The sequence below is a fragment of the Populus nigra genome, chromosome 16, assembly GCF_951802175.1.
Source record: "Populus nigra chromosome 16, ddPopNigr1.1, whole genome shotgun sequence".
Lineage (NCBI taxonomy): Eukaryota > Viridiplantae > Streptophyta > Magnoliopsida > Malpighiales > Salicaceae > Populus > Populus nigra.
The window spans coordinates 13893699-13910320 of NC_084867.1; the positions used below are offsets into that span (position 1 = coordinate 13893699).

Genomic DNA, 16622 nt, shown 5'->3' on the forward strand with positions numbered 1-16622 from the left:
AATATTCCAAAAGTATAAAAAAATTAAAATATTTAATTTTTCCTTTTATAAATAAAATGAATTGTGAAAGAAATGTAATTACTAATTAGAGATAAGCAACACGCAAGTACAAAAAAAAAAAAAATACCTTTCTTGTCACAAGTATTTCAATCTGAATTTATAAGAAAAAAAGCTTTTTAATTTGTATTCGTTGAAATTAAAATTAAATTTATAGTTTAAACAACTCGAAATATCACCTATTTATCATTTCAATTTTTGAATAAACTACCTATAGCTAATTGATTGCGTAAAAATGAGGTTAATTTGCATGTTAACACATAATTTGTCCCCTTGTGTGTATAAACTATCTATTGTGATGGTAAATTGATTTCTTCCAATTAGTATTTAACAGTCGTTTTAAGGAGAAAATCAAAGAATCTAGCCAGTTCATTAAAAGTCCTCGAGATCAAATAACTTATTATACAAATGGCAACAACGTTAACCAGCCACTTCAAGAGAATGTTACCCCCGAATGTTTAACATTTGATTTATGTATGCTATCAATACTTGTTAAATATGATAATAATTTTTAAATATTTTAAGTTATTTATAATTTTAATACATATCAACTCCTTCACGTGTCAAATGTTTAGAATTAATCCAAAAACAAAACAGATCGAGAGAGAAAGAGCAAGGAAGATTTATCGTATTTAAGCTAGATTAATCCGAAAACAAAACGGAGAGAGAGCAAGGAAGATTTGTCGTATTTAAGCTTATATCGATGACAATTTCCATAAGGAATTAAACATGAAAAATCCAATAAAATTAAAGACAAATAGATAAAAAAAGGAAATGCATGAAGAAAAAGAATCAGAAATTTTTTTTTTATCAAGATCATCAACAAGAAAAGCTGCTACTAATTGATTTTGAGTGAGGGATGGTGTTTATCATCATAAATTAAATATCTAAAATGGATTTAAATCCTCTCATATCATATATAACATGACATATTATGCTCCTTGAACACAACATGACATATTATGCTCCTTGATGTGTTCTACATGTCATTGAGAAAGGCATTAGCTTGTTATATTGATAATATTCCAAAATTCAAAATATATAAATAAAAAGTTATTTGATATTTGGAACATTGGTTAATCAATATGTTAAAGTATTTGAATTTCTTTATAATCCAAAGAACTCCAAGTTAACTATAAAAGTCTTGAATACATGTAAAAAACAGTCTCAATTGAGTGAATTTAAAGACCCTCCAATAATAAAATCAGTATCTTTATGAGAAAGATGTTAAATGACTTAAAGCAATAAATAACTTCAAAGAGCCTTAAATTCCAAAGACAAAGATATTTGTTCTTGAGTTTTAAATTTGTTAATGTTATGAAGTCTTTGTATATTTGTTTTAGAAAGAGGAGAGTTTGTGTATCTTTTATCTGGATGGTCCGAATGATATTTATATCCTCTGAACCTTGTCGTTTCCATGAAAAAAAAAGCCGGAAATTCCTCTACTCTCGACGACATTAATAGGAGGCAAAAAAACTCTTACATATCATTAATGAGACAACAAGTATGAGAGTCCCTTAAGAGACATTATACACACTTATAAGCACAGAGAAATCATTACCTTAATGTGTACAATTATTCTAAATGGAGAGATATGACGGTTTATCATGTCTTTAACATTTATATTATAGATAATCATTTAGAATCATGTATAAAATCTTAGAATTGGTAATGTCGCACATTGGATTTGACTGTCCACCAAATCCAGGCACATTGAGTTTGACATGTGTATCAGATCCACATTACTTTGAATTTGGCAAACTGCAAAGTCATGCACTTTGAACTCGGCTGTCTGCCAAGTCTAGGCACCTTAAGTCTGTCATATTTACTAGATCCATGTTACTTTGAACTTGGTTATCCGCCAAGTCTAGACACTTTGAGTATGGTAAACATGTCAGACAATGTTACTTTGGACTTGCCTGGTCACCAAGTCTAGGCGTGTTGGACTTGACTGTTCGTCAAGTCGAGGTACTTCAGGTTTAACATGTTTGCTAGACTCATGTTGTTCTAAACTTGGCTGACTGCCAAGTCCAAGTACCTTGGACTTAATTGACTGTCAAGTTCATGTACGTTGGACTTGACTAATTACCAAGTCCAGGTATCTTGAATTTGATATATTTGTCAAATCCACGCTACTTTGAATTTGACTGACTGTCAAGTCCACGTATCTTGAACTTGGCTAACTACCAAGTCCAAATATCTTAGTTCTGACATGTTTGTCAGATCCACGTTACTTTAGATCTGATTGACTATCAAATCTACACACTTTAGACTTGGTTATCCGTTAAATTTAGGCATCTTGGGTTTAACATTTTTATCAGACTCGTATTACTGTGGACTTGGCTGACTGTCAAGTTTAAACACTTTAAACTTTGTGACTGTCATGTTCATGTACTTTGGATCTGACATATTTTTTAAATCTACATTGTTTTGGACTTGGCTAAATGCCAAGTTCACGTGCCCTGGATTTGGTTGACTGTCAAGTTCAAGTGTTTTAGATTAGATATATTTGCCAAACTCATTTAATTTAAAATGATATTTAAAATAAAAATCATAATAAAAACTTGACTCATCATATATTATATTTTCTCATGTTTTATGATTTTTTCTTTGGTTAAAATTTTATTTACAACAGTAATTAGACTAGATATTATACACAAAATAGGTTATCAAAATCACCATCCTAATAAATATATTTTACAGATGAATTTCATAACCAATCCAACGACCAAGATTTTAGAATCCCATTTTAGAAAAATATTTTTAAGAGACTAACATCACCCATGTGAGTTTTAAAGAGTTGAAATAACATTATTTGGTAAAAGAATAATTTTAATTAATCGAACAAAATTCTCATTTAAATATGATGAGTCCAATTTGGTGCATTGAAGAAAGAATATCGGATATGCTTTGATTGTTCCTCGTAACTCCTCTGTTGGAGATTCCAATACAAGGGGCTGGAAGTCTTGCTGCCTAAATGAAAAGGGGAAGTACTGGCTGAAATTATTTGGCCAGAACGTAATATTTCTAACCACATTTTGTCACCATTTTTATTTTTTGTAGTGTAAAGTACAGAAAAGTGTCCCCTTTACATTATCACATGCTGCTTAATTTTGACCATATAGTCCCACAGAAAATTCCATGAAACCAGAAGCAAGCAAAAGCATTTCCCAATAACCCTATTTTTATATGTCAATTGGTCGGCATCCTGTCCCTAATCAAGCATGCCGTATAACCCAATTGTTCGAAACCCTAAACTTACACAATGATGTTAATTAATCTCACTAATTTAATCATTACACCTTCATACTAATTAAAGAGGCTTTTGTTATTGAAAAGATAGCACATAAGACATTTTATAATCCCATTATTGCTGGTCAAGACGAGCTAACTAGCGCATCAAAAAGGAAATAAAATACGAGAAAAAATATTCGTACTTTATAGTCTATGCATTGCATGCATGTACAATGGTACATATATTATTGTTCATCATCTTTTTTTGTTCTTTTTTTTGGTCAATTGACATAGAAGATGTTTTTATATTAGTTTATACATTATTAATTGGGATTTTTTATTTTGTAATTTTATGGGCGTGTTTTTTACGTTGACTTAGATTTAGAAAAAATAATTTTTTGAAATACAATTTCATAGTTTGGATTCAAGAAATTAATGAATTCATTATGTATTTTTCATATTATTCTCGAAGTGATGATTGGAATGATAAATAAGTTTATTAATTTTAATATATAAGGAAATCTCTTAAATACATACGAACAACCTATTTAATCCATAACTAGAGAAAAGTATAATCTTAACATAGAAAAATGGTCTAAAAATCTTTAAATTTATAAAATAAATTGATTTTCCATTAAAAAAATTAACATCCAGTCTAAATCAAGTGGATAAATAATAATTATAGGTCCAAATTAAGACAAATCCAATAAATATAAAGTATGATACTCCAGACCGTCCTTCCATCCCTTCTTTGTTGTTTCAGAGTTGCTGACACCAGTAGGTTACATTGTCTAAATCAAACCACGTACGCACCAAATATAAACCCGTCACGCAAATCCCACGTGGGATGACTTTTTAAGCGGCTCAGAGATCGACACGTGTACATCACGACCGTGTGGCTCGCTCGTGTGAAACTGTCGGTGGCAGGTAGGTACTAGAGGGAGTAAAGTAAAAAAATTAAAAAAGTGTGTAGAGTAACCTAGATTTTTGGTACGGTGTTTGATGGTTCCGATGATTGCCACGTGGGATTTACTGGAGTGTGACGTAAGCGACCGTTCTTTAGCCTTGGTTTCTACGGGGGAGGGTACATGGTCCAGGTTTGTACTTTATAGTCCTTTTTAAATGCCTAACTTTTATTCTACTATTTTGAGTCGATTTTTACGAATTTTGTGATAATTTTATTAGTTTATTTATTTATGGTTTTGTTTTATATGATCAAACTCGCTGTATGTATTTTTTGATGATTTTTTTAGACAAGTTATTGTTTCTTAATTTTAAAAAATAAATTAAATTTTAATATGCAAAAACTATTACTATAAAAATATCACTCAATGAACCAAAAAAAAGAGTTCTAATTTTGCTTTTCCTTAAAGAATAACTCTCTTCCCAATTTGGTATATTATTGTCAAGATGACAAGTTTCTTTTATTCATTAAAAACCCGTCAACCTTTGTGCTACATAATTAGAAGAGTAATCTTTGTAATATATATATTACAAAACCTTAAAATTTACATGAAATTTACTAAAATAATATTTTAAGTTTTTTTAAAACAAAAAAAAACAAATTATAACTTGAGTTAATCAATGGAATGGGTTACCTGAGATTTGGATAGGGTGGATTTCTAAAAGGTGTGGTGTGCAATGAATTTATTTGATCAAAGTCTTCTCCTTTGCTGGATGGATGGATGAGTGAATGAATGATATTATAGATTCTTTTACAATAATAATAATAATAATAACCACCAATAAGCGGACCGACCATGTATGGACCCCAGAAGATAGATTCATTATCAACAATAACTTATCATAAAAATATTTAAATGTAATTATTCTCAACTACCTTTTTAAGTAATGAACATTTATTATACCGTGCTTGATGCATGTTTAAAGTTTAAACCATTAAGCTACATTTTGACATTCATGGATGCTTTGAGTTTGTGTTGGTTTTGACTTTTCAAATAATTTTTTTGTTGAATTAAATATTTCACATTCAATCAAATTTTCTGATCCATATTTTCATCCAATCATAACTACAAAAAATTGCTTAATTTGTAATTATAAAAATGTATTTCACTTGATAAAATATTACATTGATATTGTTTTAGTATTTTTGATAGTTTTGATGTAAAAAATAAATAAAAAAACTATGAAAAAAATATTTTAATATATTTTTAAATAAAAAATACCTTACACTACAATACCAAATACAGAATTAATTAAAAATGAGTTTTTTTCCTGGACAATTTAAAGGTGCGATATTTCCAAAATAGTGCTTCTAGATAAATTTAACTTTGAAATAAGAAAAAAAATGGAGGAAACTTTCTTAATCACCGAGACAATCTCTTAAGATTAAATAAATTTAAAACAAGTTCTTGAAGTTAAATTAATGATAAATTAATTGGATAAAATTAATTTTATATCTTTAGAAAAAAAATTCCAAACCATTAATGATAGACCAACAGAATTACGAGGTTAATTATTGTAATAGTATTTTTGTAGTTACAACCATTTAACAGACAGAAACCGTTCAACCAAATTTGTTGTTATTTCATAAACCCGTAACTATTGCTAATGGTATCACTAATTAATCCATAATTAATTACTCTTAAATCCTCATCTTCCCTCTCCGTAACTGCCACACCTGTGAATTAAGCAGCGGTGAAACGTCACCGGTTTTAAAGCTAAACTCACTACCAGACACGGAGACAGCAAAGACATATCCCACAAGTAACTGCCACGTGTCCAGTCTCTTTCTTACAACAATTGACAAGACAATGATTGGGGTTACAATAAATTACCCTAAATGCCACTAGAAGTCACACGTGTGCTTCGATGGGAAAAATTCCATCAAATCTTTACCTAGACCATCATGTTTCTTAACATTACCCCTTATTTTCTCTCTTTTTTTTTAATAATAATATGATTTTTTTATAATACTAATATTTCCCTTTTGTCATAATTTCCCTTAATTAATTTAAATATTTAGTGTCCTGTACTATTTTGGTGCATCAAATTTAATCTTTTTAATAAATTCATAAAAGGAGTCATCATATATTTCAATTAATACATGCATTTACATTTAGAAAATTAATTTCACTTGTAATTAACATTCTTTAAATTCAAATTAAAAATAATAATTCATCTATATTTGTTTTCTTGAAATTTGATAAGAGGAAATAGGATCCAAGTTTTTTAACCTTTATACAGTAAGTTCTGGCGGCTTTTTATAGTTTTATAATATAGTTTAATAATCATCAATAATACATAGATTAATATTTAATTAGAATCTTTCTCTCTATATATAAATACGCCTTCTCTGGTCACAGCAACAGCTTAGCTAGCTGTCCACTCATTTTTTAAACAAATTTCTACATTTTTTTCATTTTTTTCCTCCTTCCTTGAAATCTCTAGAGAGAAAGAAAGAAGGAAAGAATCCCATTTCCTAGAAATTTGACTCTTCTCTTCCTTCATTTTTCATTGGTTTCTTTCAAGATTGTTGGTTCAGTGTTTCTTGAAAATCTTTGAGTTGTATATGGTTCCATTTTTGTTGAAGAGAGATCTGGCCAGGGGTTGAATTTAGCTATAGGTTTCTTGATTTCAAGGTTGTGGTTTTAGATTCTTGATTTTTTCTTGAGTTGCAAGAATTGTTTAAGATTCTTCTCTCTTTCTTGTTTTTTCTTTTGAGAGACGCCATTGGAGTAGGAGATATATGCAAGCTTAGTTAGTGTTTTTACAAGTCTACGCGTGGCTGTTAGGATTGACCTCGTGTAATGCTGGGTTTACAGCTTTCTGAAACAAGGTCTAACAACCTTTGTCTCACTTGGGTTGCTTTGGTTTCTAGCAAACGTTGTCAGGGTTCACTCTTTTCAGAGATCTAATTAGTCTCTTTGTCTCAAAGTTTAATAATTTCTTGTAAGGTGTACAAAAGAATAAAGAAAAATGATGAGAATGAAGACTGCTAAAACAACAGGGCTGTCACAGATGAATGGTGGTTCAGCCGGTGGTGGTGCTGGAGGTGAGTGGGAGGTGAGACCAGGAGGAATGTTGGTCCAGAAGAGAAGCCCGGATTCTGATCGGACCTCTATCCCTCCACCGACAATTAGAGTCAAAGTTAAATATGGGTCAACGCATCATGAAATCAATATTAGCTCACAAGCTACATTCGGTAAGCTCTTTTCTCTTCTCTTTTTGACTTGTTTAAAAAGTTCTTAATTTTTGTTCTTTATTGTTTCTGTAACAATCCAGATGGGAGTTTAGGTTTTGTAACAGTAGTTGCTGTTCAAAATTTAGATGTCTACAGTAGTTAGAGAGAATGATTGAATGATGATTTTGATTTTTTTAATTTTTTTGTCTGGGTTGTCCTGGGATGCAGGGGAGTTGAAGAAAATGTTGTCAGGGCCAACAGGATTGCATCACCAAGATCAGAAACTGATTTACAAAGATAAAGAGAGGGATTCAAAGGCATTTCTTGATATTTCTGGAGTTAAGGACAAGTCGAAAATGGTGCTGGTTGAAGACCCGATTAGTCAGGAGAAAAGGTTTCTTGAGTTGAGAAAGAATGCCAAGATGGAGAAGGCTTCAAAATCCATATCAGAAATCAGCTTCGAAGTTGACCGGCTAGCGGGCCAGGTATTCTATGAAACTAGGCCTTGTGTAACCTGATCGCAGAATGTTGTAGTTCTTGTTTAGTGGATATTGATCTTTTGACTGCAAATTGTTTAGGTTTCAGCTCTTGAATCAGTAATTACCAGAGGGGGTAAAGTAGCAGAGAAAACTGTGCTTAATTTGATTGAGTTATTGATGAATCAATTGCTGAAACTAGATGGAATTATGGTCGATGGTGATGTCAAATTACAAAGGAAAATGCAGGTAATTTAGCTTTGATTTTGAATTCAGTAATTGATTACTGCATAAAACATATTTATTTATTTTTCACGGTGCTGAAGTTATTACTTTCCCGATGTTTTAATGAAGGTTAAAAGAGTGCAAAGGTATGTTGAGACTCTTGATATGTTGAAGATCAAGAATTCCATGGCTAATGAAAATGGAGAACAGATTAAGAATCCCGTGCCTAATGGCAACGGAAACCATGCTCCAACGCAGCAGCAACACCACAAACATTCAAATGGACAAAAACTAGCCCCAATTCAAGAGCGGCAACCAAGGTATACCAATGGACACTCACTACTACCGATTGAAGAAGAACAGCCGCGGCACTCTTTCGATAATTTACCGATCCACCAACAAGAGCAGCCGCCAAGACATTCAGCATCAGGAGCGGTTGTCGTAACCACGCAATGGGAAACATTCGATTCCATGCCAGCGCTAGTGCCGGTTCCCTCAACATCTATGTCCACCCCAGCCACCAATAATCCAGCTCATCATCAGCCCAAGTTCCCTTGGGATTTCTTCAACTGAACGCCAAGACACGTAGTAGTTGTTTTCTCGTTGTGTGTGGATGTGTTTTGGATTTATCTCCAGTTGGTTTGTTATCTCCTCCATTCTTTGATGTATTTAGATTGTTTAGCAACCCCTTTAGTCTGTCTCCCATTCAGTTCAAACTGAGAATAAATGGGGTTAGCACAATAGTTGATTATTGCTATTAATCTGTTCTATCTTGTATCCCGCTGTACTCAAATTCATTTGCCATTTTGTAATGTTCCTGGTTTTTTGACAGTGATAGTTTATAAATGGACGCGCGTGCGTGTGTCTATATATATGTGTATTAGTTGATTATTTTCTTCTGTTCTTGGGCCACCGTTTCTCACTTCAAAGATGACTCTTGAAATTGTGTACACAACATTTCCTTGCCCTGTTCGAACAATGACCCGATTTACAAACCCTTTCTCTCGCTGCCTAATCCAAGCTGAGATTCATTGTTTTGGGGCTGAATTGAACAGTTTATAATGGTCGATGATAAATTAAGTAACCCTATAATACCTTGCTTCCTGAAGGGGCTACAAACTGACAAAAAGAGGAGGATTTTTGGCAATCCAAGTAACTAACCTCCAATCATACAAAGACAGGTCTTGATAAACTATAGACGGAAATGATAACAGGGGATTAGTTTAACCTTATTTTAAACAAGTATGTGTCTTTGTGTATGATTTGTTCTACACTTGGCACCTCTTCCAAATTCAGAAACATTCCTCTTTTGGCTTCTTCTATATGATAGCTAAATATCTATTACCTAAACATTCCATAACCTAACATTAGGGGAGCAATGCACCAGTAGATCACATCGATAAACTCTCACAACTTTTAATTTTAAAACTAGGCTAGGAAAAGGGTTGCGTCATGAACTTTTTTTAAAAAAATTTATTTCTTTTTTCTTCTCAGTTTTATTCTTGAATTTTTGTTTACTGGTTGGTCAGGTTATTTTTACACCGGCTAAGTCGATTGGGTTATAATAAGATAACTTCCATATTATTTAATTTAAATCCAAGTTAAATAAAGATCTAGGATTAAAAATTCACATGTTAAGCCAACTTTAATAACAATAACAAATAGCTTTTTATTTCCTGAATATTTTTTGTTATGTTTAAAAAAATTGATCTAATTTGTAATACTGTAAACTACTAACGTATTAAAAAAACTATTTGAAATAAAAGAGAATAAAACCATTCAAAACCATCAATAGAATTTGAAATTTATAGGAAGAAAAAAAAAAGGAAAATAAAAGAGAGTCAATTGATGTAAAAAATAGATCATTCATTTTATGATTAGAATATTTATAAATAAAAAAAATACATCTTCACAACCTATTTTAAAAATCAAAACCGAATAAACAAAACGAGAAGTATATTAATTTATCTACAAAATTGCATGTGGACTGAACAAAGGCATGTTGCTCTACTAAATTAGCAAGCATCTCTAAAGGAAAAGAGAGGGAAGCATCTCAAAAGGACAAGTTAAAGCCCTCCACATGACCAAAAACCACTTCTGGAATCAAAAGAAGATGTCAAACACAGAAAAGCATCCCATTCCATTTATTTAATTAATAAGCTTCTAGATTTAACTTTAATAATTAAAATCATTAAAGTGTTATAGAAAAAGATAAAAATCTAATGCAATTGCGCTCCTTTTCTGATTTGACAGCATGTGATTGGTATCATGGTGGATGATTTTTTAAAAAAAATAAATTAATATGATGTTTTTAGAATTTTTTTAATTTTTAATATTAGTATATCAAAATCAATTAAAAATAACATATAAAATATAAATTTGATATCTTTTGAAGAAAATAATTTTAAAAGTACTTTAAAAAGAAAAGCTACCCAATGTTAAATACTCTTTTATTTTATTTATAAAAAAACACACACATATGCATGGCCTAATTTAGGAATTGAGTCCTAATTAAGGAGATGAGAAGTGTATTAATTTACTGATCAGATTAATCCTCAAAATTGAAAATGAAGTTGTTCTAAATAAGGTACATGACCCTACTAAATTAGGGAGCATCTTAAAAGGGCATGACAGGGCCAAAAACTGGGGGGGGGGGGGGGGGGGGGGAACATGTACATTAGAAAGACATCTCATTCGTGAAAAACGTGTTACTATTTAGAACTTGAATTATTCTAAACATATATTAATTTAATAATAGTTCAATATATTAAATAGTGATTATGATGATGATGATAATAATAATAGTAATAATATTAACAACAATGTTATAATAATAATAATAATAATAATAATAGTTATAAACAATTTTTACATATTAACTTAGCTCTGATTAGCATTTTACATATTTATTTTTAATACCTAAATATTATTTTTTGTTTAAAAGAATAATCTCCCCCACGGGAACGAGGGGGCACAGATACTAGTTATGATCTAAATAAAACGGTTGCTATGTCTCTATCTTATCTATTGATTACTAAAGCATGCATCAACAATTAATGGATGAAGCAAAAAAAATAAAAAATAAAAAATTCAGCTAAGTAAAGCACAAACCAGATCTTTAATAGGCGGTGCGTAGAAAATATATAAATTATCATATTTAATATGAAATAAAGAGATGGGGTCTTTTGGGACGCAGCTTCATGTCCAGTCAAATTAACTCTAAAAGTTCAGGCATTACTTGAATATTTTTCATTAAACAAAAAATGTTCAACCTCACTGCATCGATCATACCATCCAAGGCCAATGGTTCCCTTTCTTCTTCTTCTTCTTCTTCTTCATCTTCAATAAAGAGATGTGCATCTTGCTAGCAAGTCCAGAGAACATGATGAGCTTGCACCATGCAGACAAACAGCACATCGCTATCTCTGCATAAAACACACTGCAGAATCCAGTTCTGGCTCTTGTCACCCACATGATGCTTGTTAATGCTCATAATAGATTTCAGTCTGGCAAAAATACCGATACTGGAGATCGCCCAATCCATTCTGACAAAACGATAAATATTTTACCTGCCCCCCCCCCCCCCCCACTATTTTTTATAGATCAACTCCAATTCGTTATGAATCATCAATCTTCATTCTATTCCTTTTCTTTTGTTTTCTTGAGACTTGAGTGAGAAAAATCATTATTTTAACTTGGATTAATCTAAATCAATTTAAAATAGTGTTATTGTTTAGTTTTTTCAAAAAAAAAATATTAAAATTATATTGTTTTAAATCTTTTTAAATAAATTAACCTTGCAAAATTAACCAGTTAAATTTAAAATCCAGTTCAAAATAATTTTACATTAATAAATTTTCAAGTTAACGTTTTGGTGAGTTTAATAATAATGATTGTACCAATGAGATTCTCTGGAACAGCAAAACATTGTAAACCGCACACAAAATCTATGAATATGATTTTGAAGAAAGGGATGTCAAATAATTATTTGATTTCTATCTACTTTTTGGAGGTGTTAAATGTGCCAGCTGATGATGAGGGAGCTTCAGAATGAAGTAGCTGGTGCCCGTAATTAAGGATAAACTATGTTTCTGTCCTTTTAAATTTATCAGTGCTCCTCTTTCATCCATACAGTTCAAAATTACTCTAATTTATCCTTACATTTCTGCAAAACCAACGAAACAAATCAACTTTTTCATACTTTTTATTTGGATTTTTCTCACTTCCTAACAGACCTAACAAAAAAAAATCTAAGTAGGAAAAATAATTAAAACATGATATTAAATATAAAAATAATTAAAATAGCAAAAACAATATCTTCATTGAAGGTTTTTCTAAACTTAAAATATAAATTTAATCTAACAATCAAATCTAAAACTATAATTATTTTTATCATGTCAAGTATATCAAGCATCCGGCCTTCTTCATTGACTTCTTTGCTAGCTTCGCCATGTCTATATTGAAAGCCACACGTCAAAACAAAATTTGGTGCATCCTTCCTGCTTTGCGTACAGTGCAGAATTTCACAATATCCCATCTTCACGGCAGGATCCCCCAAGCTTCATCATTTGGTTTGATTTTCAGAGAAATTTGTGAGTGGCCATTTATCAATTATTTATCACAAGGCAGATGAATTATCTGTACATAAAATATATTTGAGAACAACCAGCACTGACCTGTACTGGGAATTGTCAAATCCCTTCTGACAAATGATCACCCCACTTTACCCAGTTTCACTATTTAAGCGCAGCTATCTTTATCAACTTTTCTTCCAGGGAATTAAATGTGCGACAGTGCCATTTAGTGCAGTCGGTCTGCTGGTAACTGGAATGTTAAAAAAGTTTAACTGAGCTGTTTTACCGAGTTTTTTTTTATCAGCTTCACTCTATTTCAAATCTTGTTTGTATTTTTTTTTTTGTTTAGATTCAAATCTTTGAGATAAGTTTCTGGGAATGACAACTTCTTTGACGAAATAAGATTTGGTAAATCTCAAGCATTATTATTTGGTTTATAAAGAAATATGGATGTGTCTCGAATGAAAAGAAACTAGCCACGATACTTTGTTCTTCTTCTTCTTCTTCAATTCTTGACGAAGCACCTCTCCCATGGAGGTTGTTGCATTTAAACGGGGCTGGACCCGTTCATGGTTCAAGAAGGGGTCAACCGGTCAAGTGTAGGCCACCGCTGCCTCTCTGGACAATAAAAAGCCTTCAGCCAGCAATTGATCACTAGCTTGGTCGGCAAACTCCTTGATGCGTAGGCCTATAGATCTTTGTTTGTCAAGTTTGTTGGTCAACATGAAAAACTAACCAAGCCCACTTCAAAAAATTATTTACATTGTATAAGATGCAATTTGTGGCGGACCTGATCCATGTACTGAATATTACGTGTTGACTTGAGTTCATTTAAATTTTTTTAAAAAAATTCATGAAATAAAAAAAATTGGTTTTTTTCATTGTCAGATCCATCTATAACTAGGTTTACTTAATCCAAACTCTGTTTTGCATTTTTTTTCTAAGAAAAAAAACAATAACTTCCATAAAACAGAGACGTTAGTTTCGAGAAAATCATCCCCCCCCCCCTATTTTCAATGTTTTGTTTTTCCTGAAAATGGAAAATAAATCAAGTTGGGTCTAATAATGATGTAGGTTGAATATAGAGCTTGAGGCTGGTAAAAGGCCCATCGTGATACTTGGTCAGCCTTCACTGGCAGATCTTTTGATAGGCCGACTTCCTTCCTCCTCCGATCCATGTTAGCAATTTCTCCTTTTACTTTCAAATGAAACTATGTATTCCTGCATTTGGTTATTGTTTATTTTCGTGTTTTAGAAATATATTTTTAAAAAATATTACTTCCATGTATTTTCAATACTCATCCACTCACTCATGTAAGAGTGAGATATCGGATTATTATTATTATTATTAGATATAAAAAAGGAATATTGGATCTCTTTTTTCCTTTTTAGGCCTGGAGGATGGTATAAAAGACCCAATAAAGTCTGTGGCCTTACCCATGGCCTTCATTCCTCTTTTTCCATTTAAATGATACCTATGTATGCTTCGGTTCATTGGCCCGTGTTCTGCTAAGAGTTGTACCAACTTTTTAAAACATAAAAACGAACACTAAGAGTATGGGGAATTTTTGGCAGTGATATCTAGTACGAGTTAATATATAATAATTACTTCAATATGAATTGATTGATTTAATGGATGAGAGCAAATATAAAAGTTATTGTAAGAAAAATTGATAAATTTATCGCTTCAACCCATACTAATTGATCTAGAAAAATTTTATAAACTTAAGTTAATATTCTAAATTCATAACTAGTGAAATTGAAAGCCCAGGTTCAATCAAGAATTTTATTTGCTAACCATAGTTAAATGATTATTTGTTTTTAAGAGTAACAAAGTTATTTTACTGTGCAACAAAATAATAAAAAGACTAAAACATCCCTTTACAATTCAAAAATAACAAATAAATCAAATGAAAAGATTGTTGTTATCCCTAACAAAGCAATTTATCAAGGACAAACTATTCATTTACAGTTATAATTCATATTAAACAAAGATATATATACAATAATTTTTTTCTATGTTTTAGCTTTATCTTTTATATAGTGGGCTTTAACATCAACCCATCAAAGCTTTCAAAACATTGATATAAAACTTTGTCCGGCCCAATAGATTAATATGAAAACCTATTGATGTAGACTTAAATTTTATGTTGAGTTACATTGTGTAAGTTAACTTAACTTGATCAACTTGATGAGTAGTCAGTCAGCCTATAACTTTATTAATACTTTTTATTAATATTTGGGTAAAGCATGGTTTAATACTTCCAAAAAATCATAACATAATACTATTTTAAATTTTATCGGTGAATTGACTGGGATCCCGTGACCTGAGAAGCCTCGGACCATGTCCTAGCTAGGCCGTGCCGGACATTCCAACATGGTTACATCATCAATGAGAAAGATGTTTGGTACCATACCAGTAATCTACTATTATTGTGGTAATACTAACAATAAACTACTTTAGCAGCCAACCAGGGCGAAAGGTGCACCTTGAAATTAGGTGTAAGACTTTATTTAACTAAAAAGGCAAGGTAAATGGGGCTATTACGAAAGCTGATTGATCGTTGGGGGGGTTAATTAGTGAGTGTCCACTTTAATTATCATTAGTGGATCATTTAATTCATTTGATGACCATCCAAAGCATCATCTCATGTAAAAGAAAGCTCTAATTATAATAATAGTGTTATTAACATTTGTAATTGTTAAAATAACTAAGAAAAAGCACAAAAAAAATTAGAATTTTTAAAAATCTGTTTATTATGAATACTTAGTTTTAATCTAAATACAAAGTATATATAAGTTAGACTGAAAGTACTATTTTACCCTTAATAAATAAAATTACATAAATATTATTTAACAGTAAGATGATGTTTCTTCCTCGATCTCAATCTCAAATTAGTTAATTTTTAAATTCTAAATCAAATCAAATCAAATTAATTTTTTTAAAAAAATATTATTTATTGTTGTGGATTACTAAGACAACATATTTCTCTGCACAAGGTATTTTCTTCGTGTATTTAAAGAAGATCGTGTAACTTGTACAAAAGTTGTCAAACTCTTCGTATTAATTGGAGAATTCCTTCTTCGTTTTTTTTGTTTTCTAGTGAGTTGGAGTGGATGTACTTGGCTTTGTTTTAGACAGTGCAAGGTCAATATGATGGTCTAAAAGAATATCGGACTCAAAAATCTTTCTCAAAGGAGATGTATGTTAGGATATAAAATTTATTGCACGGTTCTACTTAAGGTCTAAGTCTAAGTACTTAATTTTTTTTTTATAAATTAATGTATTAGATCAGAAAAAATAAGGTTAAATCTCTTGTTTGGCCCACAATCCAGTTTACCTTCCTATATAAATAAATTTTTTTAACCAATCTATATATATATATATATAACAAATTAAAGAAGAAACCATGGATATACCTACCCTTTGCACAGGTCCTTGTATCCATAATATAGCAGAAGAACTTCTCTTCTTCCTTTGATTTATGGCAATTAGTTAAAGAGACATGTATATACAAAGGACAAAGTTGACACAGAATCGGAGCCCAGGGGTCCTAAAGTCTGTCTCGCAACCATGGGACGACCGTTCCTAGATTTCGGAGTCTTTATTTGAATTTCGCACTTCGAGGCTTTAAATAAATCCTAGGAATCCGTTCTCCTCTTATCATCCCAATTATAAAATATACATGCAACAATAAGAAAATCGTCATCTTTAATTATGCAAGGAATTACATTTTTAATTACTAGAAATTCTAACTAATATTTTAAATATTCTAAATAAAAAACTGACTGCATAAAAAAAAAAATTGATACTCTTAGTATACCTTCCCTAATATAAATTGCATTGTTTTTTCTGTTTATTTATTATGGTCTAATTAAGTTTTTATTTCTATCGGCCACTATGATGAGTTT

The 16622-nt window shown here is 31.1% G+C and overlaps 1 protein-coding gene across 1 annotated transcript; it reads left to right on the forward strand.

The window, feature by feature from the left end:
• Nucleotides 1–6612: 6612 nt before the first annotated feature.
• On the forward strand, nt 6613–9027 carry LOC133675746 (BAG family molecular chaperone regulator 1-like). Its single transcript, XM_062097223.1, has 4 exons — nt 6613–7456; nt 7664–7920; nt 8014–8160; nt 8266–9027. The coding sequence occupies exons 1-4, from the start codon at nt 7231–7233 to the stop codon at nt 8707–8709; spliced, it is 1074 nt and encodes a 357-aa protein (XP_061953207.1). The 5' UTR covers nt 6613–7230; the 3' UTR covers nt 8710–9027.
• The last annotated feature ends 7595 nt before the right edge of the window (nt 9028–16622 follow it).

Coding starts and splice junctions, on each gene's coding strand:
- LOC133675746 (XM_062097223.1), top strand. CDS start 7,231: ATGATGAGAATGAAGACTGCTAAAACAACAGGGCTGTCACAGATGAAT. Junction 7,457..7,663: donor TAGCTCACAAGCTACATTCG/GTAAGCTCTTTT, acceptor CCTGGGATGCAG/GGGAGTTGAAGAAAATGTTG. Junction 8,161..8,265: donor AATTACAAAGGAAAATGCAG/GTAATTTAGCTT, acceptor GTTTTAATGAAG/GTTAAAAGAGTGCAAAGGTA.